Consider the following 25,619-nt stretch of genomic DNA (forward strand, 5'->3'; position numbering starts at 1 on the left):
AAATTACTCCGCAAAGAGGCACGTGGTGTTTCGTTGAAGGCATTCATTCTGTAACCCAAACCCCAAACTCCCCATGGAGTAGCTAATTTTATTTTGCACTGTTTATACACTTTCATCCCACAGCCTCAGTATATCCAAATAATTACGAACTAAGCCCAGCAGCACTCCAGGGCTAGCAAATAAGACAATAACATTCTCATTTTATCAACAAGGAAACTGAGGGGGGGTAGTTTAGATCCAGACAGCTGCAGGAAGAGACCTCCTGGATCTGCGTCCCTCTGGTCTTGATGGAGACACTCTTCTTCCTCCTTGGCAGATGCCTGGTGGCCGTGATGAGCACCGGTTGAAACCTGGTCATTTATTCATGGTTAAATTGCTGCAAAGCAGGTGACATCTACCCAGCTGCAGTGTCACTATGATCACATTTATTCACAAAAAGCCACTTGTGGTTTCCCTTTGTAGATCAAAATAACACCGTAAGAAGCATACCTCCAATTCCTATGAAGGCCTCGGGTAGGCTGACTCACTATGCCCACAATACTGCAATTGTTCCCTCAATTTGTGCAAAGGCAAACAATGAAAATCAGTAGCTTAGAATGACAGAATTGTGCTATTTGTTTAAAAAAATAATAATAAAAGAGCTACTGCACAAGAATGTGAAAGGCAAATGAAGCTTTAAAGATAGGTTGTCTACACAGATAAAGTAACAACACTCAGAGATTGTATCCTGAATTGCTGGACACTGGAAATAGTTTATCTCTGAGGTCTTTTCCAGCCTTGGTGATTCTGTGGTTCCTTTGTCAGTCAGGTATTTGCAACACATTGGCCAAGAGATTCTCAGCCAGGATGTAGCCTTTACAAACCAACATGAAGCACTTCACGTGGTCCATAATCACATGAATTTTACTTTCTGTGACAGCAAAATATCATACTGCACCAATAAGGTTGCTGTGTTTCAAAAAATTACATTAATGCTCACTCAGTAACTAAAAGTTAAACAAAAACACGTTGCGGATCTGAGGTGACATGAGTTTTTGCAAGATAAGAAAAACCCAAGAAGCCCGTGCTTGGGATAGCATAAATCCAGCAATTTCAAGGCCATTAAGGGACAATTTATTCACAGGCATTTCATTGTTTGCATTTTGGCAATTAAAACATCTTAATGTTTTAATTAATTCATGCCTCAGGGATACATCTCATACAATGCTCAATTGCCTGGAAGCTATTTGGCCTCAGGTCCATCCCACCCCAAAATTGCCATTGGAAAGAGAATTTATGCATGCCACACAATTATAAATGACACCCTACAAGAAGCATATAGGGCTTTACATTCTTTAAAGCAGTGGATGCATGCAATATGCTTCTTCTGCAGGTACTGCAGTGATCTCCGCTCTGGCATCCAGGCTGGCAGATAGATTGGTCCCAGCAACTTCTCCTCGTGGTCCTGACCTCAGTGCAGCAATCCACGCTCTCAGTGCAACCACAAATGCTGCACAGATTATAGCAGCTTTTCCTGTTTTTCCAGCTCCTTTCAGCCCCAAAATGCTTCTGAAATATTCCCCATTTCCTCTGCCTGATTGTTGGCAGCACCTACCAAAGAATCCCAGCAGAAGGCTTCCTACCTGGCCAAGTCAAGGCTGCACTATGGCTTTACTGAGGAATGTGTTTTGGGAGCAGTGCTGACTCTGGAAGCTTCTGGGAAAGTGGCTTCCCTCCTATGGCTCAGCAGAGCTAACCTGCATCCCAGGATGCTTTCAATGATTCTGAATTGCAGGCATGCTGCAATTAGGGGCTATGCTTCCAGAAAATTCTGGAGATTTTCAAGAAAAAGGTAGATGTGGCACTGAGGGACATGGCTTAGGGGCACGGTGGCAATGGGTTGACAGTTGGACTCGATTATCTTAGTGGTCTTTTCCAAGCTTAATGAGACTATGATTCCATGAAACTTGGAGAATCTGAGTTTGGGGTCAGTGCACAGAGTACAGGAAAGCCTCAAATACCACCATGCAAAACTGTGCCTGTTGGAGCACAAGCACATCAGCCCCAGGGCTCCTGGGAAGCCCTGGTTTAATGAGGTTAACCCACAGAGACTTCCACAGCCTAAGTTCTGTGGGAACACAGCCTGCCAGAGCTCCTCTCTCATGTGTCCCATGTCTCACCTGCATTTCTGTAAGATTCTGCATTTCTTCTCTATCATAGATAGAGGAGGACATAGGAGCTAAATGTATGCACTGTTTTTTAAATAATGCAAAAAAATATCTACCATAATAAATAAATTGGACAAGGCCAAGGGCGTTTTATGCAATTAGAAAAAAGAAAAGTTGAGTGTAAGCTGGAACTTCAGGACAGCTGTTAGCTTAGGCCAGGCTGATGAGCAGAGATTGCTATGTACAAATATACGACCACACACTTGAATTATATGTATTAGCTTTACCTACATTTAGGTATGTATAAATAAAGCATATATCCATTCTTCAGCAATTCCTAAGTAAACGTAATATATTCTCATTGGATTTTTCATAAATATACATTAAAATTCTCAGATGTAGTCACTCCTGTGGGCATAACAGAGTTGCATCAATTGTAAACTATAAGCACAGGCTCTAAAGATTATCTGGAGAGCAGGCACAGCCTGTACAAGTAATTCCCAGGCCAAAGAAGTGGTCAGAACAGGAATCCAGACTTGAGCACGAGACTCCCAAAGCATCTGTACTACTGTAACAACTCTTAAGTGCACAGGACCTCTCCACTTCCTCCTATTAAAAAGTCCCTTTTAAAAGCTTGCTTCAATTGTGATGGGAGTTAGGGCTCAAACGGGCATCATAAAGGCAGAGATGAATATTTTTGGTAATAATATTTGGTAATAATACATTTTGGTAAAACACACTTGTATTGCAAAATGGTGGAACTGCCTCAGTAGCACTGTCCTGCCATTGCCAGCTCAGGGCAGATGTGTCACTAGTGATGGAAGGTGCTGCAGAGATGAAAGTTCAGAAATACATTACCAGAGTGAAAGGAGCAAACCTAGCTTGCAAGAAATGGAAAATACAGGGGAAGTACTAAGTTGCACTTACAAGTTATGGTATACACTGCCAAGGCAGTTTCTTTTACCTTATGTGATTACTTGGATTTAATCCTCTGAGGTTTCCGGTACCCTCTAGCTCCTCCTCAGACTGCTCTGGGATCAAACTGTTAGTTTTGTATTAACCAAACTGAGCAACGGGCTGATTACACAAAACTCTTGGAGTCTGAAAGTCAACAGATGGTTACACACAGAAAACAGAGGGGAAAAAGAACAAAGGAGAATAGATTACAGAGGAGCTATGTAGTTCTCTGCAGAGAGCTACAGAACATGAGGAGTTCCATCAGGAAAGCCTTCCATCTCTCTTTTGTGCAAACTGTGCAAGAGGGGACAGACGCAGTGCGTGATCCACAAAGTGCCCTCTTTGGGTAACAGCATTCCCGACCCACTGTGAATCCTGCAGAGCCCAGTGACTTTTGTCTCCAGACTAATCCTAATCCAGTTACATTTCCTCAATATCAAATTACGTTTCACAGAAAATAAATCGAAGGTAAAATTTCACATGCCCACACACTGAGGGTACAGAAGAATAAGTCTTCATGTCCTAAGCATGAAAACCAAACAATGAAAGAAACACAGTCCAGATGATAAAGTGCCATTATTACTTCGGTTGTGCTATAAGGCCTTCTAATTCTGTAGTTTTACTTCTTTGCATAATTTCTGGTGCTTTTATTCAACTTTTAATTACAACTGCTCTTTGTTTCTGTCCCCATCTTTCCAGTATTGTTCAGTCTGCATTTCTGTGAGCCGTGAGATAGTACGCTGAAATGCAAAGATTTCCTCTTCTCCTGTGAACATGGAGAGACCTTTGGCAGAATCCTGTATCAGTACACAAAAACAGTACCACAATAAGTGAGAAACAGAGCCGTACTGAAGGGCATCCGACCTCAGTCTTTATCTGCTGAGTGCTTTACAGGCTTGGACAACAAAAACAGCAGCATGGCACCAAGAGAAAACGAAATTAACCTCCTGAAATTGAATAAAACCACCTATTTCAGCTAAGCAATCCTCTGACAGAGCACAGCAAAGTAAGAATTTGGATGCTAACACACTAGCTATCTACTTCCACTTCTCTGTTGGCTACTTGTATGCTGATTTAAACAAATTTAAAAATGATTAACAGTATCTCTAAGAAAAGGAAAACAGAATGAGCAACACAGAGAACTGTCTGTGAAGATGTGTGAGGCAGCCCTGGGCAGCCTAGCAGGAGACAGAAAAGGATTTTAAATGTTGGAGCTAAACTTATTTTCATACATCACTGAACACATCTAGTGACTAACAATCAAAATTACCTTAAAATTGATGCAAAAATGGTTCTATATAGTGTGATATTTTCTTCGACTATGAGTAAGAAACAAAGCATACAATTATGAGAGCGACAGATACGCTGCAGAAAAAAAAAGCAGATCACTGATTAAACGTTTACCTGATTCCTCTTCTTAAAACTGCTGCTGTCATTATGAGACCACAACCAATTTTGTTACAAAAGGGAGAGGATGTTAGTATCATGTACCTGGCTCAAGTCCAAATCATCCATCAACACTCTGCTGTCCTCCAGCTCACCGCTGCCGGCTTCCACCACAAACAAGCTTTGGAGAGGAGTCGCTGCAGAGCAGATAATGCGCACCTGAAAGGAACCAGGCAACCATATTCAGCACCCATGCTGCGTGGAAAAGGGATAGCATGCATCTTTTATGAGAAGCAAACCTCAAGTAGGAGCTCGTGGCTTCTTTTTCCATGTGTTTCTCCTTTCTCTAACACTGCTGATAGATTAACCTTACTTCCTGATCTGGAATATTGACCTCACAGGATCTTTTCCTTAATAGCACCTCAAACACTAACTTTTACTCAGAGAACAGAACAACTGTGCTATTAAACACGTGGTGCACTGCCCATGTGTTTCTACCTGAAGAATGCGTACACTCGAGATGTCCCAGCAGTCTGAGCCACTCCTCTCGCACCTTACACACTCAGATACACACTGTTTGCTGATAACAAAGGCTGGTCTATATCTGCTGGGAGGAGATTCCAGGTGCAGTGGGACACAGGCAGCCTTGTGGTCCCAGCACTGCGGCCTGGCCTGCACACTGCATGCAGGCAGCCAGTGAGCACCAGGAACCTCAGCACCTTGCTGGGTCGGGGCCTCTCTCATCTTGCCAGGACAGACTTGAAAAAAATCTCAATTTATATTTCCTGATTGTATAAATACTGAAGTTTATGCATATATAATCGAACATAACACGTAAAATCCTTTCTTTCATTACTTTTTAAAAAAATCTAAAACATGAACTTCTCTTTTTTGGTTGCTTTAATAGTCCTGATTTTGCTTCCATGATCTGGAAGCAAACCACTATAAATCCAAGCGAAGTGCTGTATTTATCGTTACTATTTCATTAGCAGCTCCACAACCAACTGTAAAGCCCAAAGCAATTGTTTCCTTTAAAATTAATAACGTAACAATGCTATTAACTCTTTAGTGCTCAGTGCAGGAAGGATTCCTGACCAGTGCCCACACAGCCGGAAACCACTTACTCTCAGGTAGGCTCCAACACAATCTTTCATTATTAAACTGTGGTCATGCTTATTACTCGCAGAAATACAATGCCTCCTCATTTGCCTTATTCACAATGGGGCAATCTGTGAAACCAGAAGATGTTTCCTTGCAGCCTTTGCTGCTTATGTTTTCCAGAGTACTGATATTTAATTGGCTGAAGGTTAACAGGCAGGTCTGGGGCTCTTGCTGTTACTCCTAGTCATGTCTGCAAGGCTCGGTTCTCACCTTATGCTCATAAAAGGTATCAATCAGAGTAATGAAACGCCGAGCTTGAGTCCTTTTTGCCATGGTAAGAGGCGGGATGTCACGAACAAAGACTGTGTCAAAATGCTTTGATATTTCCAAGTAGTCACCGGCCCCAAGAGGCTGAAACAAAACAAACCACAGGAAATGGAAACCCATGAGAGAAAGATCTATAGCACTGTACCCTGAACTATTATGCTTACAGAAGGAAGGGTGAAAAGTCTGCATCACATTCTTATTTTTCAGGAACAGTTCAGTTCTCTCTTACTGACACAGGCAAATGTGTGCTCGCTCATACTAATAGCTTTACCCAAACACTTTTTGTTAAAAACTTGGCTCTTCTGTACCCTGACCACTTAATGTCTTGACAATTTCAAACAGAAATGAAACACATACTGTGAAACAGTAATATATAGAAGAAAAGAACAAAAATAATTAAGCGACAATATCAACCTAAACCATAAATAATTTGAACAATGAGCAGGACCTAAACCATCAACAGAAGATACAGACAAGAAGTGGTACCTCATTCAAGTATTCAAACGTATTCATTTAAAACTACTTTCATTATATGGAAGGCCATATTTTTCTGTGAGGTCTACCCTACTAGAACTGCAGGCAGTATTTTACCTTGAGCTTTTAAGTCACTGTATTCAGGAAAAAAGCATCATACACCTGAAATCCATCTCGTTAGTTTTACTTGTGTGGGTACTTGAGTATATTGATGCAACCATTCCATAGAGTAAGATCAGCAGCATCCTGCACAATGTTGCAACTCCCTTCCTAATGAAATGCACTGTCTCAACAGGACAACATGGTTATAAAGCACAGCAATATTGCTAATAGCATAAAAACAGGAAAACAGAAATATTGTACGTAGCAAATTAATAAACAAATTTACTGTAGGCCAAGCATAGCTGCTTCACTAGAATCTTTCCTCAAGAAATTATGGGTGATTATTAATGATAATCCTGAAGAAGACTTTGGGTTTTATTTTGAGAATGGAAACCCCACAGAAACTGTCCACACACCATCAGAGGACAGCGAAACTTTGATGGCATTCCAGAAATTCTTCTGGTGACAAATAGGAACAAGGAGAGCTTCTCATCAACCAACCTCACAGGCAAGGATCGAAGACCCAGACTTTAAGCCAGTTCCCCCACGTGCACTCTGGTGAATCAGCTGCTTCCCTATTCACAACCACGCAACTTCCTTGCAACATCTGTGGGAAAGAATTACTACACTTTCAAGCACTTTTAGCAGTGTTAAAGAGGCAGTACGTATCGCATCGCCAGCTCCAAGTTGCACATACTGTTTACTTTCTCTCCGGTTTCAGTCCCCCTATGGTGTGAAAATGTTCAAGAAAGTCAAAGGAACTGGTGGACAAACACTGCAGAGCCAGCCCACTTGGCATCTCACCACTAGATAAAGGTCAAGACTATTTGGAAAACAATCATAGTGAGTGCAAAAGAAAACAAGGCAAACTGTAAAAGCACGACACACCTTGTGAAGAAAGGAATACATTTACTACTTTTGCTTCTTCCTACTGCCATAAAGACATTTTTATAGATGGTCATAATAGGCATCCTTATCACAGCCAAACAAGGATTCAACCTACTTCAGCAGCACGAGAAGCAGGCAGTTCGAAACTCCTCTAATTAAAGGAAGGCAGATCATTCTGAGTCTTTTAACAAGAATTTCTGAAACACCTACATCAGCACTGAGTGGTGATATTCTGTAAGCCTGGATGGAAATGTGCCTTTGGAGACTCCCAGATCTTATTAGAAAGATCTGAGCCACTCAGCCATGACTGTTTTAGCAGAATAAGATTGCACCTCCCCACCAAGACTCGAGTCTGGTGAGACACAACAAAATCCCTGAAGCAGCCAGCTGTTGTACACAGTTTAGCTGTATAGTTCTCCACACAGAAAAGTTCTCCAACCCTCTACTTCTGGAATTGAGAAATACACGGCCCTGCAGATGGAGACAAAGCTTTTAATCTTGATCTCAGCATAACGCTCTCACTTTGGACAAGTCCTTCAAATTCCCTTCTGCCCTATTCTACTTCTGTAAAAAGAAGGAACAACCACTAATGCTCTGGGGATAGTTTAAAGCCCTGCCCTAACCAACTAACTCGTGCAGCAAAGGAAACAAAGCCAGACTGATGGGTTCAAGGCCAGCTGACACCACTGCTAGAGATGCAGACTGTATACCCTACACACAAAGGCTCCTAGGAGAGGATTTCCACTGTTAGAGCAGCCAACAGCCTGCCACTCAAACTGCCCTATAGGCCTTCTGCTTCCGGTGAAGCAAGATCCTCAGTACTGGCTGGGTTCTGACTTCCAGCAACTGAGGCTTGGATAAGAGGACAAGATTAGTGAGAAACAATTTCAAACACTTACCACTGTCCCCTCTGTAAGTCTGCAGTACTGAAGTTTATTTTATGAACCTTGGCCAGTGATGGAAAGTCATCTGTTTTTTTGTTCAGTAGAGCACACAAAGGTATTACTTTCTCTGAAGTTACTAATGAAGCTAAACTTCCTCCTAATATTAACATAGATATGTAATCTTCTAACTAGTAGTTAAGCCTGGTTAATCTGGTCCTCTGAACAGCATCCTACAAATAACCACTTAATTTGGTACGTGTTTCTGGTACTGTCTGATCTTCCTTCTGTTTTACTGGTTATTGATCAGAACTGAGCTTCAGAACTGTAGCAAAATAATAATTGTCAATAACCATTTGTTACCCACTCTTTCACCTAACGAGATTTTTGTTGTCTAGCACAAAATGTTAGCAGATATGAATTTTTCTCATTGCACTGTTCTTCCTGGATGTAAAACTGCTGTAGATTTTTGTCATTAACTCTGATGCCAGGAGTCACTATTTTCTAGGCATTGTACTAATGCAAAACGCATTAGCACTAGCATGGGCTAGCCTCCTTACAGAGTGCTTACCCCACTTCAGCCTGCTGGAGACTGAGTTCTTGTCTTCATTTGTTTTTGTTTTTCTCTCTACTTAATGCATTTTCAGCCATCATCATCTCAGTTCGAGTAGGATGTTTATTATTTGGAGCTCTCAGTGGACTGTTTTAAGAGTTAGTTGTCATCTGTTTCTATTATATATCCCATTAATTAAAGTAGAAAGCACCCGTCTTTGGTGGCTCATCAATGACAAAGCAGCTCATCTTTTAGAGTTTGCCTGAAGAATACAAAACACTTTACATGTGTTAGGAAAAGATATTTCATCTTAGGAGAAAATTTGCTTGTTGACACTGGGAGGTGTTCCAGGGCTACTTCCAATAAAACACTGAGGAGTTGTGATTGACAGTGACTATAATTTAATGCAGAAACTCCAACACTTCAAAACTTCCTAAAAACAAAATATAGTTTAAGACTATATAACATTTACAACTTACATATTAGACAGCAACAAAAAATTACAAAGCTCTTTCTGCTGTTTCCTAAGGAGCCACTACTATGGTCGATGAGATAGAGCATCAATGTAACATTTCAAGATCACAATTCAAGTAAGAACAGCAAACGCTGAAGAATAGATCTGTGATGCATCTACATCGAAGTTTAAGCAAAAACAAAGCATTTAGGGTGCAGTTAACCTGGTGAAGAAATTTAAAGAGTCTTAAGGCAGTACGAACCTTTTAGAAAATTTGGCTGGTCAAAGTCAAAGAGGACTTCACTTAGCCCTATAAATAACCTGGGCATTTAATGAAGAAGGCAATTTCTTAGTAAGTTTTACTCAAGGGGTCTTGTGAAAAAAAAAAAATAAATAAAAAGGAAGCATGTCACTGTGTCGTTAAAGATCACATCAGAGGGCATACCAAGGAAAGTTCCAAATAATAGTACTGATTTGGTGTTTCCTAACTAAGCATCATGAGTCAGTCCGCAACTCTAAATCATGTAGCCTGCCTTGATATTGCTTGATAGGAGGCTATATAACCTGTTTGCTAAAATATAAACTGATTGATCTGTTATTCTTTCTTTTAAATATGCTTTAAAGTATGTTTTAGCTACTCTCAGTACGAAACCTCCCAAAAAATATCCAAAACAATCTACCCCTCTTCATGTTAATCACACAAAAAGAAGATACATTGAAAAAACTGACAGTTCAGACAGATGTTAGCCTGTGCAACCTTAACTTAGATCTCTTGCATATATGACATCTGATAAAGTCTTGAATGGCATTACCCAATGCTTCCTCCCACCCTGTAGGGCCCTTGACCCAGGATACAGAACAGAGATTCTCACATAACGCACATTTATCAGTACTACTTTTGTCCTCTTTACTGGTGTGTTACAAGGCCTCATTTTTCATGGACTTTTCAAATGCTCGTGTTGAAGAAAAATTGTGCATTTCTTCTTTGTGGCTTTTGTTACCACAACAACTTCACTTGTAATAAATTTATCTCCACAACTACGGCTGCGAATCAAGAAAGTGATATTGCCTCTATAGTACAGGGGACAGAGAAATTCCAGCTACAAGTAAGCTTTTGGTACTAGACCAACATCCTCTGAAACTCAGTCTTCCAGGTTTCATGGATGACATCAATTCAAAGCAGAATTCCTTCTGCCTTCAGCTACAGCCATGACTATTGCAAGTTATGCTATAGAGATATGAAAAAGTTCAGAAAAATGGTTATGATTGCCAACAGTAAAGAGGTGGGTATTTTGTTTTCGTTTTGTTTTCTTAGAGGAATAGCATTTTGGCATTTAACATCACCATTCCTTAGTTATCCATCCATAAAATCAGTTTTATAGGTACTGCCAGCAGAGGGCAGCAGTTGCTACGCTCAAGTGAGAGGAAGACTGAAAGACGACTAGGAGATAAATAGTATCTACTCACTCCCTTAGGTCCTTGAGAATTAAATACAAGGTATGCTGTCGCCTCAATTATTTATACCAGATCAGGAGTCAAGCCAAGCTGTCACAACAAACAGGTTTTAAACAAAATTTTAAAAGAAAAGTGAAGAAAGAGGACTGGCAGAGAGTGATTTTTCAAGCTTAATGAATACTGACCTTAATGTGCGTGCAGAGGAATGAAACTTTGCTTTGATGGGGGTATGATAAAAAAGGAACAAAAACACAGATCTGACAGATTACACCAGAGAAGCACATTTTACAGGAAGCCATTCTAATAAGCAGATAACTACTTTCATGCCACCACCCACCATACTGCCATGTAAGCCCCAGACGTGGCACAGACCTGAAAAATGGCTTTTTATTTTGCTTTAAAGCAACTGAAATAGATCAATATTCTATCACTCCATATTCTACAGTTTCCCACATGCTTACGTAATCCAGTAAAATAAAAAAAAAAAAAGAAAAATTTTAACATTTGAATTGAACTGAATCAGCTAAAACATGTAACTTTCCTCAAAGAGGAAACTGATGTAAAAATTAATGCTATCAAACCAGCTGCATGCCACGTGTCTCTGTGTTTTACTTCTATACAGATTAATTGGCAACTGTTAGTTACTAATACCTGATGCATTATTTTAGACCTATTGTTGATATGGAAAAAAATATATATAGTAAGATGTGAAGCAAGATAATAAACTATAATACTATGTGGGTCACTCTGAAACTAACGCCTCGTATTTATTTCCATGGAAACTACAACAGACACAGAGAGCACAATAACAATGTTTGATAGAGCAAATTCTCAGCTACAAAACACGATTTTTCAACACTGTCACCACCATCACCTATGCATTTTTGCCAATGATGAACAAGAGCCTGCATGCTGCACTTGTAATAATCAGCACCAGTGGAGGTGATCCACTGCCGCTGTCATCACAGCTGAAACGCAGCACCCTCTGCCTCACTGTGCTCACATCCACTGTTTGGTCCCCATCAATGTTCAACAAGTGTCAATGAATGTCAGTGGGTGGCAGTTTTTTCTACATGGAGGAACTCAGTGACACACCTTTGCTTCATACTTCCATGTCAGACATTATTCTGTCAGACTGCCCCTCTGCTGCCATCTGTCACACAGCAACAACATGTAATGGGGTTCTGCTGGGAACGTTCAACCTCTACTGCCATCCCGCCACCATCTGCCAGTGACACTGTGCGCCAACATAATGAATAGGAAGCATGAGTTTTGGAGCAGCTATTGTAAATAGAAGTCTGAACAGAGTTGATACATTCTAATACGAAGCCTCCTTTTCATCATAGAACGTTCCCATTCTATATGCATGCTTCAAACTGACTTCATGTGAATATACGTCTGTATGTGTGAACACGTATTTATTTGTAAAAAAATCAGTAATTTACTGTATTTCTGAGAGTAAAGCTATTACCTGCTCTCAAGTTAAACTTTCCTTTACAAGTGACTCGATGAGAAACTGTGCTTCCGTGTTTTGGCTCAAGAATGTCAAATTTGGAAGAAAGTTGCTTTGGTGTCAGGGAGATGCTTTATACACGATCAGGGCACCATTCAAACCTCAGGAAGTGACTGGCCTTGGCAAATGCACTCTGCAATCACCACACAGACTGATGGTAGAGTAAGTACTGCCCATCTCCCAAAAGCACAAGCGGGTTGAGCACAGGCAGTGTGCCCCCCAACGTTCCCCTGTGAGCTGCTGAACTCAGTTACTGCATGCACAAAGGGTAGCGACAGCAGTGATCCCAACACCCTCACATCTCTGCTGCAGACATTTTAAGACCAGAAGAGATCTTGAGATCACCCACTTCCCTACATTTTAGAGACAGTCAGCCTAAGAACAATTACTATTTTAGCTCAAACACCTCTTCCTAAAATGATACACAGTTAGGACACAAAACATAGCACAAGTAGGCTCTGCCATTTCCTTCAGTACTTGAGGGAAGTATGCTACTGTCTTTTTTTTTTTTCCCCTCTAATCTGAATCTCTCTGCATTCTCTGGCTCTCATCACGTTTCTTCTGCTAGATTTAGGAGCCTATTAATACCTCTATTTTTTCCAACTAAGACAGCTGTGCGTTACAAAACTATCTTCCAGTCTTCTTTTTGACAAACTGAACAAAACGAACTGTAAATCTGTCATGCGAGGGCACAAATTCTCCAGTTTCAATAATTTGTGCTTTTTTCAACAGCCTCTTCAGAATTTTCGGTATCTTCTCAAAAATTCTGATGTCAAAACCACAGCTAACGTTCTGCCATCAACCTCGCAGCGCTGTTTCCAAAGCTAAAACAGTCTTTCCACCCTCCTTTCTATGCCACCAACCCAGGAGAAATCAGGCCTCAGTACTCTAGCATTCCATTTGGTAACAACCCATCTGCAAGAAATATTTTTATACATTAGTTAACTAACTTTTCAATCCATTTAACAGATAATGCCAATTTCTTAGTAAGAACACCATGTAGAAAAGTCAGCCTTCTCTGCAAAGTCAGGGAGACTGAAATTCATTTCATTTCCATTCTTTAATTATCTACACTATGAAACCAGAACCAACTTTTCCAAGCCCATTTCTGGATTAAAAGCTGACTGATAGACTGAAGTTACACAGGTCCTACTCATGTTTTTTGCCCGTTTGTCTGTTACCACTGGCACACAGTAGCCCTCTTTAGCGCTCTGGAATTTCACTTGCAGAATATTCACTTTAAATAAAAACCCTGTCAAAGATCTCAGCCCAGTTTTCCAGCGCTAATTATCTGAAATGCATTTGCAGGCTATTTATAACATATTCTCAAATTATTAACAGATTGAAAGTTATTTTACTACTCTTTAGTGAAATACATATTTTACCCTGCTTCATCTAGAATTAAGTTTTTCTTGAAAAACCTTTTTCTTTTTCCACATCGTTATTAAAGGTTCAGTCACCTCCTCTTAGAAGAAGCCAGTAATGTTCAGGTAATATAAACTATACCAAAATTCCTGTCTTACTTGACAAAAACAAAAACTGGTTTTGTTTGAAACTGAAAACCCGTGAAGTCCAAAACCTACAGTCTGCAATGTAATTATCTGAAAAGCACTTTCACCGGTTATCACCTCAGTAGCTACAAGGAAGTGAAAAAAATGCCTACAAGGAAGTGAAAACAATGCTACAATCAAAGGATTGATGAACATACTGGGAAAAAAAGAATAAAGGTGCTATCAGCCCAGCTAAGGGTCGTGATCACATCACAGTAACTTCGGGTGTAAGACTCCTGGGGGACTGTCTTCACACCCTGTGAGGTCATACACAGACAGCATTTCAGTAATTGCACCCATATACAATTACAAAACACATCTAACAGAATTTGGCAGTATTTAAAGAAAAATAGCAAGTTTTTAAGAACGCCTGGGACTAAATAGGCCTTGTACAGCGAGTCACAACTAAGGAATGTAACAACAGATTAGAACAGCAGCAAAGCATTAATCTGATAGCAGCAGGATTACTAGTCTTTTGCTCAACTACCAACTTATAACCCAAATTTTAAAAACAGTGTTTGGATGCTTTTTATATATGATTATGTTTTGTCTCCTAATATTCCAACAATGATCCTAGGCCAGGCACAGACTGCAGTAGGATTTTCGAAGACAATGTAATTAAAAGTGAATTTACCATATCATTAAAAAGAAAATGATTACTGTTCTTTTGGGAAGTTTTGTTAGTTTTTTGGTTTTTTTCCCTTTTAAATTCAAAACCTTTCTATGGGTTAAAAAAGCTTTTAATTCCTTAAGACTTGGAAAAATAGTAAGTTTGTACGGTGTTTTTTTAAACTGTGAGAAGTCTGAGCGTTAACTGATCTAGATTTGACTGGGTACTCACTCTGTCACATAGCTCTTCAAATGTGAAGTCTGCAATGGTTCCACACGCTTTATTCAGCCTCAGCTCTCTGCCTTGCACTTTTAGAATCCTTGGTCTAGTTACTATGGGAACATGAACAAAGACTCAATCTTCTCTGGATAATTACTATAAAATTCATCTCTTACAGATAGGAAATGCATAGCTTGATGAATAATAGCACATGATTCAACACATAAATTAGACAAAATGCTGATACAATGACTGCCACTTGAGTGTGGCATCAACCCATATACAGCAATGGAACTTATTAATTGGTCAGTGGAGATTGGGCATTGTGTTCTAAATGTATTCTCTTTCAAGAGAAATTAACTTACGTACAATCATTTTGTTTCTGAGCCAGCTCATCAAACAACTTATCCATGACAGCCTCCACATCAGCTTCACTTGTGCTACAGTGAAAAGAATAATAGAATATGAAATTAATAACACTTGAAGCCAACATCAAACAGCTGCCTGAGCCTGCTTAGCTTTTTGCCCATAGAAAAGAGAACAGGATGTTATGCTCTAAATACAAACATTAGATTTAGAATACACTTAAAAGTAGAGAATATTAACTCTCAGGTAGATGATTCTGCCTTATTTGCATACACTGAAAGACTTCTGTGTTTTGAGCCGTTTCCAGTAATGAGGCAATACAGGCAGAGCAGATCCATTAACACTATGTGTACACAATGAGAAAAAAGGCTTCTGGCTCTATCTAGCATGCAAAATAAGAGCAAATAGACAAGGCAAGGCAGTCAAGCACCTAAAGAAGTATCCTTTGAAATGTCTGAAGGGACTTCTTGAAATTAAATATTAGAGCAGCTTTATGGAGAAAAAAAAAATCAAGTCAACTGATTGTATTGAATGAAATGTACGCAGCGTGTAAAATTAAAGTGAGATTAATAATGCCAGCATTAGTAATTGTATCTGCTTCATTTTTTCCGCTAACCCATAGAACAGTGTTTCGGAAAAGGTCAACCACGAGTAAGGAAAATGTACAATATCTGTGCACACAGCTGAAGTTTATGTTCTACTTCTGATACCACAAGAATGATATATCAGTCCAATCAGAGAATTTTTTTTCCCATAATGGTTTACAAGGCCAAACTCTTTGTGTCCATCTTCCTTAAATAAGACAGTATGTCTAGCTGAGTTCAAAACCAGAGAACAGTAAATTAAGGCTACAGCACACAACAAACCTGTGCTAAAATATATAATGCTTTGTTGAAGCTTGTACAATATTTGGCACAAAAAGTCTACCTTTATAGATAGCAGATGCACTGAAGTTGTGTTGCTGCACACAGACATCCATAAAGCAACAAGTGACGATCAGCAAATCACACAAGTATTTTCTTCTTCATTTAACCTTAAGCATCTTAAAAATGTTAAAAGCAAAACTGAAATAACTACTTTAGTAGTTCAAAATTAGTGATACTAAACCTTGTAGACACAGAGAATCTGGGGGAAAAAGACTTCTGCAAGTTCTATTTGAAACCTCTTTAAAACTCTTCTAAGTAAGAGGTTACGTCAGATAAAATATGTTCCAAAAGAATTAGATTTCTAAAAAAAGGTGACAAATGAAAAGGAAAAACCCAGAACAAAACCATAAAACAGGGAGGAGAGCGCTTATGTATCAGAGAACATGCACCTGTGCATGCATGTACCGTCACAAAGTGTGATATAAAGACTATGAGAAACACACAAATATGACACAAGGAGGATATTTGTACCTAATTACCAAGAAAGTTTGTTTTGAAAATAGACACCTGAGACTGAGATCAAGGAAGTTGCACTGATCAGTCATCATGTAATTATGTTACACTGATTGCTTTCAGATGAGTAAAAGAAACTTAAAGCAACTCCCCTAGATGCAACCCTTATTCGGAATGAAGAAAAGACTACACAGATTATGAAGCAATGTGAGGAGTTAAAAAAAAATTATGATGATGGTATTATAACCTTTAGTAGTGGAACGTACATATGTTGAACAAAAAGATTTTCTTTGGGGGAAAAGACTAAATGGATTTCAAAAATCTGAAGCAAAATACTATACAGTACCTAATAATTAAGAAAAAATACACCAAAAAAACCCACTAAGTGAGTTCTGAAAGTTCCAATGAACAAGTCTGAATAGAAGAATAAATGCAATTCCCTCAGAGAAGGAGTGGACAATGAGGCTAAGCATCTTATCTGCAATGGCAGCTACAGGACTTCTATTTTTTCACTACTTCCAAATGAATTATTAAGTTCTAGAGGTAGTCAACATCCTTCAAATGTCAGAACATGGAAAAGACTTATCAGCAATGTCTGCCATTCACTTGGTTTTAAGTTTCTCAGCAGAACATCATGAAATGCACAGAAGAGCACTGCTCCTGGGCCTTATTCACATGTTCCTTCTCCTCTGAGATAGCCTGTTACCTATGGGAAACCACATGTGCAGTCTTCATTTACTTAGAGTATGGACAGTGAAGAAAAGAACACGGTAAGGGCTTTCCACAGCTATCGAACAGAAGGTCACAGAGTACACCAGGCACACTAAGCACAGCTTGAAGCAAGGACAGCTGTGTAGGGACCAGAATAAGAGCCACAGGGACCAACTCTGAGATAACAGCGGCTACTCCCAGTAACACCTCCAAGAAGACAATATAAAACTTAAAAAAAATTAAAAATAAAAAATAAAAAATGGAGCCATACAAGAATACAGAACAAGAGACTTTTTCTTGAGCTTTTTTGCAGATGCAGAACCTCCATTTAAGCTGCATTTTCCATACACAGGATGTTGTAATTTCCTTCCAGAATTAGCTAGAGCTGAGTATGTTTCTTTTATACATGTGAACAAGTAACAGTAGGGCCAGGCCCTAACAACCTTGGAATGAAGGAAGCAATGAAGGAAAACATTCAAACATAGGTTTGAAATAAAGGCGAGGAAGAAATCTGTCATTTCGTCCACATTTACCAGGAACAATTTACCTGCTGCAATTCTGCTTATCTTCTTTCAGACAAAAAAGTAAAACTTCTAATTTTATAGTGAAACAATGAGGGCTTGCTTGATTTCAAATATTCATGACAGAGGTGAAAATACTGCACCCTTCTTAAGGCAAACATGATTTTAAATCAATATTACACACCGAGTTGAAAGATATCGTGGTTAAAAATCTTATTTTAAGCTACTGTCTGCCTTACTCGTGTTGTCACCAATTGAATAATACTGTAACTTAAGAGCCAATAAGAGACAGAAAAATGCCTACAATGTAAAGGTTCCCAAGTAGTTTTTAGAAAAAAAAGGACATTTCTAGTAGGCAGATAATGCTGCAACTGTGAATGTGATCTTTAAAGACATTTATTTGCAAACACAGAATGAAGCGCTGAAGAAATTTTGTCACAATAAACAGAAAATGTCAAAATATGAGTTTGCTGTTTTTTTTTCCAATCCACAGCACTGGAAACACCCAACACGAGATGAATCCTTGTCATTGGAAACACCCAACATTAAATGAATCCTTGTCATTAGATTTCTACAAATACTTAATTACTTAAATACAATAAGGATGTTCTTCTATTATAAGAGAATTGTGCAATCTCTTACAAGAGGATATTCATTACTTTCTAACCATCTGTCACTTCAGTTCTCCAAACACCACACCTCCCCAAAAAATCTAATTAGTTTTTATTCAGTCACACATTATAAACGATGCTAGTGTGGGTACTGAAAATGTAGTTTAATGAAGTTAATATCGAGACATAATGGAAGGCGGTTTGCTGAACAAAATGGACCAGAAAGCAAAGAAAGGAAAAGTCACACCCTGCTAATTCTACTACACATTTTCCATCTCCCATTCACTAGGAAATTATTGGCTAATAAGGAAAAAGAGGGCAAATACCGTACTGTAGATCAACTTACAGGTAGTACAGTTTTCCAGCAGCAGGAAGCACTCGTTTCCTGTAGTCTATTCCAGAATCAAGCTGGACTGTGCTGCAGTATTTCTACAGAGAGGGAAAAAAGAAAGAAGCTTTCCTCAAGATAAAGCTGTGGTTATTACTGCCTGTATTAGATAGAAGGCACACTGCTGTGGCAAACTATCAGCATGAATATCACCTACAACCCAGATTTAAGACATAAAATTGAAGTCTCCTTTATCACTACTGAAGGAAAGAAGTAAGCTGAAAATTATACACACATTCAAAACAAAAAAAAGTGACTGTTCTCAAAAATGTATCAGTTAGAAAATTTACGCAGATTGGAAGAGCAATAAACAAAGTGGGCATTACTTAATAACTCTGATAGGGCTCTGTTTGGACATGGTAGGGATTAGAAATAATTATTTTGACATTCAAGAATATAAATTTAAAAATAGGAAATGAGGAGCCATAAATGTTTAACAGATCACAACCAACTTCTAGCAACAGAGATGACTAAAACTACTACTCACCCAGCTAACAATAGTTGCTTTTTTTCCCTCGACTAAGATTAACAGTGCTGTAAGTCAAACATCATATATGTAAGCCGTACAAAGTCCTGCTACAAAATGCACCGAAGCATAAAGGGGAGTGAATGAAGCTACAAAAACCAAACCTTTTCTGACAGTGTACCATCCATTCAGACAAGGAACTTTAAAAGAAAAAAATTAAGCTTCTGAGTATGATACAGATGTTCCTGAGCATTCATACCTGCTGTATTAAACAGTTCTTTATTATTATTATTATTTATCCATGACCTTAAGGTTGAGAGCAATGTTCTCTCTAACCCCAGTGGGATTAAGATTTTACAGCCTCTAGTAAAGGAAATATCTCTGTTTATCTATCAGTATTGCTGCCAACATATACCACTGCTAGCTGTTACCCAACCCCAAGCAAAAGAAGCTGTAAAAAAAAAGGAGGGAAAGTTTTAATATTTTGGAAAATATAACTCTATCAGCAATTTAATTAAACCAATCTAATTTATTTTTGTAGGTAACTCAGCCCTATTCGAGTTCTTTGGGTTGGTGGAACCCAGTAACTGATTCTGCAGTGTCAGTGCACTATGAACTACCAGTTTCTCTTTAATATTTTCACTTAGCATTTCATATTCTCTATCAAACTTTTTCAGATATCAAAATTGGAAATGTCAAATCTCGCAGCGAGAATAAAGCATCCTTAAATATCTGAATTACTATCCTCAGTGATTTAAGGGACAATGGCCCTTTTGAAAAAAACGTGTTGCACAAGACTTAGCGAATACAAATATCTGCCAGAGTGACTGCGACGACTCACGGCACTCATTTTTGCCCCTGACAATTACTGAAGGTTCTGTAATTATTTTAAACCTCCAGCTTCTCTGCAGAGATATACAAAGAAAGAAAGGTGATGAAGAAATGATTCTGAGAGCACAGAATCCCGGGGAAACGCATGTATTTTTAATTGCGGTAAGTGAGAAAGCCATGCTAATCAAATCATTATGCCGGGCTAAGGCTACTGCAAACACAATAGCACTGGTGCTACAATATTATTACAATCTATTCCCTTTCTCTTGGTGAAAGCTTACAAAGGAAAAGAGTAATGGAGCAGAAGAAAAAAGTTGCAGAGGCGTGTGATAAAATGCGGAAGGAAAGGAGGGTGTGTGCGTTTTCTTCAGCATCAGGCAGGCAGGCAGGGCTGGAAGGGAGGTTGCTGAAGTCTCAGTGCAAAGCTGTGCACTTGGCTGTTCCTTGATAAGCAGCGACGCTGGGCATCTTTCTGCCTACAGCTGTATTTTTTCAAAGTAGTAGATTAGCTCAAGTATTATCTTCTTCACATTAGCGGGAATAAAATCCTGCTATCAAGATGGAGGATGTGCAGATGTTGGAGTTTATTTAGATTTTAGATACTCTGATATTTAGCAATACTGTTTAACACCTTTCTTTTTTTTTTTTTTTCTTTTTCCCCTTTGGAAACAACAGATGGCAAGTTTAGCATGAATTCAGCCTCATCTCTTTGGCCCTCAAGACAGGATGCCAAACCATACCGCTCTTGCAGGGTGCTGTGTTGCAAGACAGAGAGAACAGCAAACAGAGAACTAGACGTACTTAGGAGCATGGCATGTTTTTTTGTATTACAGAAAAAAAAAAATAAGCACCTGAAACACTATAGCTGGTGTAAATTCATCGTGCTGATATTTACAGCAGTGCTAGCAGCTAGGCTGCTAATAATTGCTGTGAAAAGTACATGCTCAAATACAGACCAACAGTGGGGAAAACAACACAGGTCAGTGAGGCGTGCAAAAATACGTATCAGCACTTGGGGAGGAAACACTTCAGTCTGTTTGCATTCTGCTTCCAAACTCTGTGCTCCTTAAACACAATCACAGTCTGTTCTGACTCATGATATTACATTGCAGTGAACGAGTTTTGGAGATAAGAACTGGAGATGTAAATGTTGTTGACATAGATATGAAGTGGATGCATCGCTTCCAACTTCCCTCTCTTTTCTTATCCTTCAAAATAATCAGTGGTATCAATATTCAGGATAAATCACTATCATTAACAACACCAGCGAAGAACAACTCGTTTACAAAAAGCTAATTTATGGTTTAGGGCCCTTTTACAGCTATGAAGAGTTGCCTGAGGGAAAGATACTACTTTTTCCTATAAACCTTACAGTGTATAATCATAGACCACATTAGATCACACCACATTAGAATCCAAAGTCTTGTAACATTACATAGCTTACTTGGAAAATACCTGTTAGCTATCATGGACTATAGTCCCTTTCATCCAGAAAAGTAAGAGCAGCATCCAGTTCAGAGATATATCAAATACAGTTCTTACAGTCCTATTGATTTTTTGCTTCCTTAGGAAGCCAAGGTCAACTTAACAGAACATACACAAGATGGAAAAACACAATTCTGATACACAACATTTTCTGTAAGTTTTTAGCTGTAGGGGACAGCTACTGGCAATTTTGAAAAATGGAAAACATTCAAGGTTTTACTGTCTTTCTCTTCGGATCATCTTAATTTTTTTTGCTCCGTTCAGCAGTGTACTGTAACCACTGTACATCAACCCATGTTCTAAACAAGAACAGCCACCCTTCCGTGGGTTCACGTGAATAAATATCTGCAACTGTTTGCCAATAATTATTTTCACTGAGATGTTTCAAAGTACACTCCCAACTAGTGTTAGACATTGTATAAATATATATAAAATAGATGGTCCCTGCCATTAAAAGAAAATGTTATAATCTGTGGAGCAACGTGTTTCCAGAAAGCGGTCCTTTCCAACACAATTGCTGTTGTTATATTGTAAGCTTGGAAGGCAGGAACAGCTTTCTCCTGTGAATGTACAGCACAGATCTGTAGGTACTACTGGAAAATAACAACAACAATAACAACAAAAGCAAAACAGAAGCATGAATATAACACAAGCAATCATTAAACGATGTGGTGGAAGAAGTGGCTGCCAACAAAACATCACACAACCAAGCACCGTTGCGGGCACTGCTATTTCCACAAACAGCTCAGACTCCACAGTGAGGAGAGAAAGGGTCTGACAGCAGCATCAGTGAACTCAGGGCTGCTGTGGGAGGACTGCTTGCACCAACAGGCAGTAACAACAGCACTTCTCATCCACGCTGAGAATGTGCTGATTGAGATTGTTCTAAAGGGGGGGGGTTCAGCACTTGGTCACCTTCATTCAAAGCCAGAGTCAAAAAGGTCACAAGGAAGCTACGCACAGAGCAGAGATCTGAAGGATTTTCCTTTTGGGGCTTCCTTTGTAGGCAACGGTAGCCACCCAGGCTCTTTGTGTCTATACATGTAAACATTCACTTATCTGCTTCACAGGAGCACACGGGGCAAAACGTTCATATTTGTAAATGCTTTAAATGGTAAAAAAGACAGCATGCAATCTAAACACGTAAGAGAAGAAAATAAAAGAAACTAAAACATGCATTTCCAGGCTAAAAATGTAAAATATGAGAATTACAAAAATTTAAAAAATGGATGCATGGTTGCATAATATGGAATTAAATGCCAAATGCCACAGAAGTCATGCACATTGAGTGCCACAATGCATTTTCTCACTTCTTCAGAGCTGTCAGCAACATTATATTCCTCTTATTACAGAACCAGAAAAAAAAAAACACAATATTATCAGTCACAAATTCCACAAACTCTTAATTAAAAAAAAAAAAGGACACACCTCTACTTCTTACCCTTATTTTTTTCTATAGCTTGAAAAAAAAAACACCCAAAAACCTAACAGAATTACACGCAGAAGTTCTAGTTTCTCCCTCTGTCTTCAGACTAACTTCTCCACCACCGAACTGATTAAATCCTGCAGATGTGATTGCATCCTCACAGTCACTAATCACCACCACGGAGTTCTAATCAACAGTCAAAGAACTAACCAGTGGCTTCAGAGTGTTAGTACTTAATTGTCAAAGCTGCACTTGTAACTATTAGTTTACATAGTTTTATATACATATCTATATGTATATATTTTATTATTTTTTTAAGATGGAGATTTACAATTACAAATTCCACTTGCTTAGGCTAACATTTTTACTTCCCTTTTGATGAAAACGTGTAAAAATTGAAACTACAGCTCATCTGGTCTTTTCCTGTAGAACCACTTTCAGTTTCCGAGAGATTTTCTATTCTACTGAGACATTTCTAGTCTGATTTACCCTATTCAAATTAAATGCACAAAATTAATTAGTCATACAATTTATTTTGAAGTCATTTATGTATTTATGTATACAAAGAACAAATACAATTACAATACTGAAAAAGCAATTAGTAAGTCAAAAATACAGCCTGATCATGCACTCATTTCCAGTGAAGTGGTAGAAAAACTTCCTATTCCAGAAGGAAAAGAAACAAAGCCTTAAGGCTGAGTTCAAGTCAGAACACCTAAATTGACAGTCTTCACATAAAATAGTTAAAGTAAGACTCTGAGTAGAAAGTTATTAACCATAGACTTAAAATATTTTTCTTCTTGTAAGCACCTCTGATATTCCTCTGCAGCTGCATTCCTGAATGGTAGCTATTAAAATGCTTGAACTACTTAAAATACATGATGTGGTGGTTTCTTAAGTAGAGGAACAAAAGTTTCAGAAAATTTCAAGATGGTCCAAACGAGTTGGATAACCTGCAATTTCTCACCATGTTTGCTCCCCATGTATCACAATAAGATACATGAAATGCCAATGGCCTTGGAGTCCGGGATGGACCTGTACTAAGTAAAATATGTTCCTGTTAACTCAAATACTGCGATCAGCTCATGACCCTTGGTAATGCTGATGAGCAGCTATTCCTTAATTTTATCCAAGACCACTGTAGGTCAACTCAATCATCATTTTCTGCTCCAAACTTTAACGGTATTAAAAAAAAATAAAAATACAAAAGCATACATTATGTCCTGCTGGCCCACAAGAACAGACAAACCCTATCTGAGAACCCCAGAGAAGGTGTGAAGTGACAGAGACAGAAGTGATTCATCTTGGGATGATGATTACCCTAATTTCCACACCTGATGAGCTTCCTCAGCCTGTCACACTCAGGTCACAGCTAAGTGAGAAGTGTAACTTCTAACCACTCTGGTATTTCTTCCATCTATCAAATCAGAAAGCAACGAGACTGTTCATTGGCAATGTTTCTCCTCATACACGTACATCTACCCAAGAAGAGAAACATTCTCCCAGAATACACAATGCATAAATACACCATGCCTTGGCCTGCAACAGAGAAAGAGTTCCTTGGGTAAACGAAGCTCACCAGAATGACTCACTTAGCCTCAAGTTATCCACTAGAAATTTATTTGACCTTATTTTTTTTCCTAAGTGATTTCAAGAAAGGGTTTCTTTATCCAAAGGATATCATTACAGCGGGTGTTTTCCCAAGTGTTTCACAACTCTGGTAGAACAAGAATCCTCTCAAGTCAGTTGCAGCGTGCCATTAAAAACATGTTTTCTGACCTGCAAGGCATACTGCAGGCTTTACCTTTAGCCTAGTCTCCAATTTATCAGCAAGCAGCAATCACCAGCATGCTTCAGAACACGAAACTGGTCTGACTGGGACTTGTGCTGAGAGAAGCATGAGGAATACATGCTGTGCTTCCTCAGTTCCATTAGGAAACCACCCTAACAGTTGCAGGCAAGCATGGCACGGATGCAGGACCTTCAAAGAGCTGCTCACTTTATTCATGCTTAAAACTGGCCCTGTTAAAAACAGAGTTTGTAACATGCCTAACTTTCTCCTACACAGATTCATGAGACTATAGATGTGCTTGTGGGGAGAGGGAAGGTGAAAGAATCATCAGGTATTTTGTGATGGATAAAAACTTGGTCCAAGCACTCTTGGGTATGCATACAGTTTTTGGTCTTCCTGTTCACATGTTGCTGAAACAGTAGACTTTAAAGAAAATGTCAATGAATCCTCATAAGCACTATATGTGACCTCTGGGGTAATTAGCAATCATTCAGAAGCAACAACACTAAAATGTTCTATTCTTTATTACTGTCAGCTCTTGTCTTGATCAGCATTTTAATAAAGATGGTTCATTGCTAAGACAGTTTCATGAATCAGTCATAATTACATTCTGACATGCAGTGAATAGTAAAGCAAAACTAAATATCACTTCATCAACCTTTCTAACCTTTATGCAAGTATTAACTGTAAATAATTTCTACACAATCTTACAACAGAAAATCTGCATATTTCTTAGCTTTGTACATACTCTACCCTAACTGAATTTGCTGTGACCCATACCTGAAAAAAAAAATTAATCCTACAATCAGACATAATTACTTAGCATGATATTCAGGTGTTGCCTTTCACAGATCAAATCAACTTCAAATACAAAAGCCTACCTGATCTATAAAAATAGTGCAATGCTTAAGCAGTTAACTGATTTTTTAGTCCTGTTTCCCCATGTTCTTCATTACCTGCAATAAGGAAATACAGGGAATTGCAATAGTCTTGGAAAGTGGTGTTTGTTCCAATTTTAAATTTGGA

General features: G+C 38.8%; 1 protein-coding gene across 2 annotated transcripts in view; it reads right to left on the minus strand.

Annotated features, from left to right (window-relative positions):
- Positions 1-1,097: 1,097 nt before the first annotated feature.
- The window catches only part of AFG1L (AFG1 like ATPase), a 63,532-nt gene continuing 39,010 nt past the window's right edge, over positions 1,098-25,619 (minus strand). For both annotated transcript variants that reach the window (XM_019613069.2, XM_010707533.3), the window contains 6 exons: positions 18,552-18,634; positions 14,987-15,057; positions 14,630-14,730; positions 5,862-6,002; positions 4,596-4,709; positions 1,098-3,901 (listed from right to left, as the gene is read on the minus strand). In XM_019613069.2, the coding sequence (XP_019468614.1) occupies positions 3,767-3,901; positions 4,596-4,709; positions 5,862-6,002; positions 14,630-14,730; positions 14,987-15,057; positions 18,552-18,634 (645 nt within the window). In that variant the 3' untranslated portion in view covers positions 1,098-3,766. The remainder of the gene's footprint in view (positions 3,902-4,595; positions 4,710-5,861; positions 6,003-14,629; positions 14,731-14,986; positions 15,058-18,551; positions 18,635-25,619) is intronic.

This window comes from Meleagris gallopavo, chromosome 2, assembly GCF_000146605.3.
Source record: "Meleagris gallopavo isolate NT-WF06-2002-E0010 breed Aviagen turkey brand Nicholas breeding stock chromosome 2, Turkey_5.1, whole genome shotgun sequence".
NCBI lineage: Eukaryota > Metazoa > Chordata > Aves > Galliformes > Phasianidae > Meleagris > Meleagris gallopavo.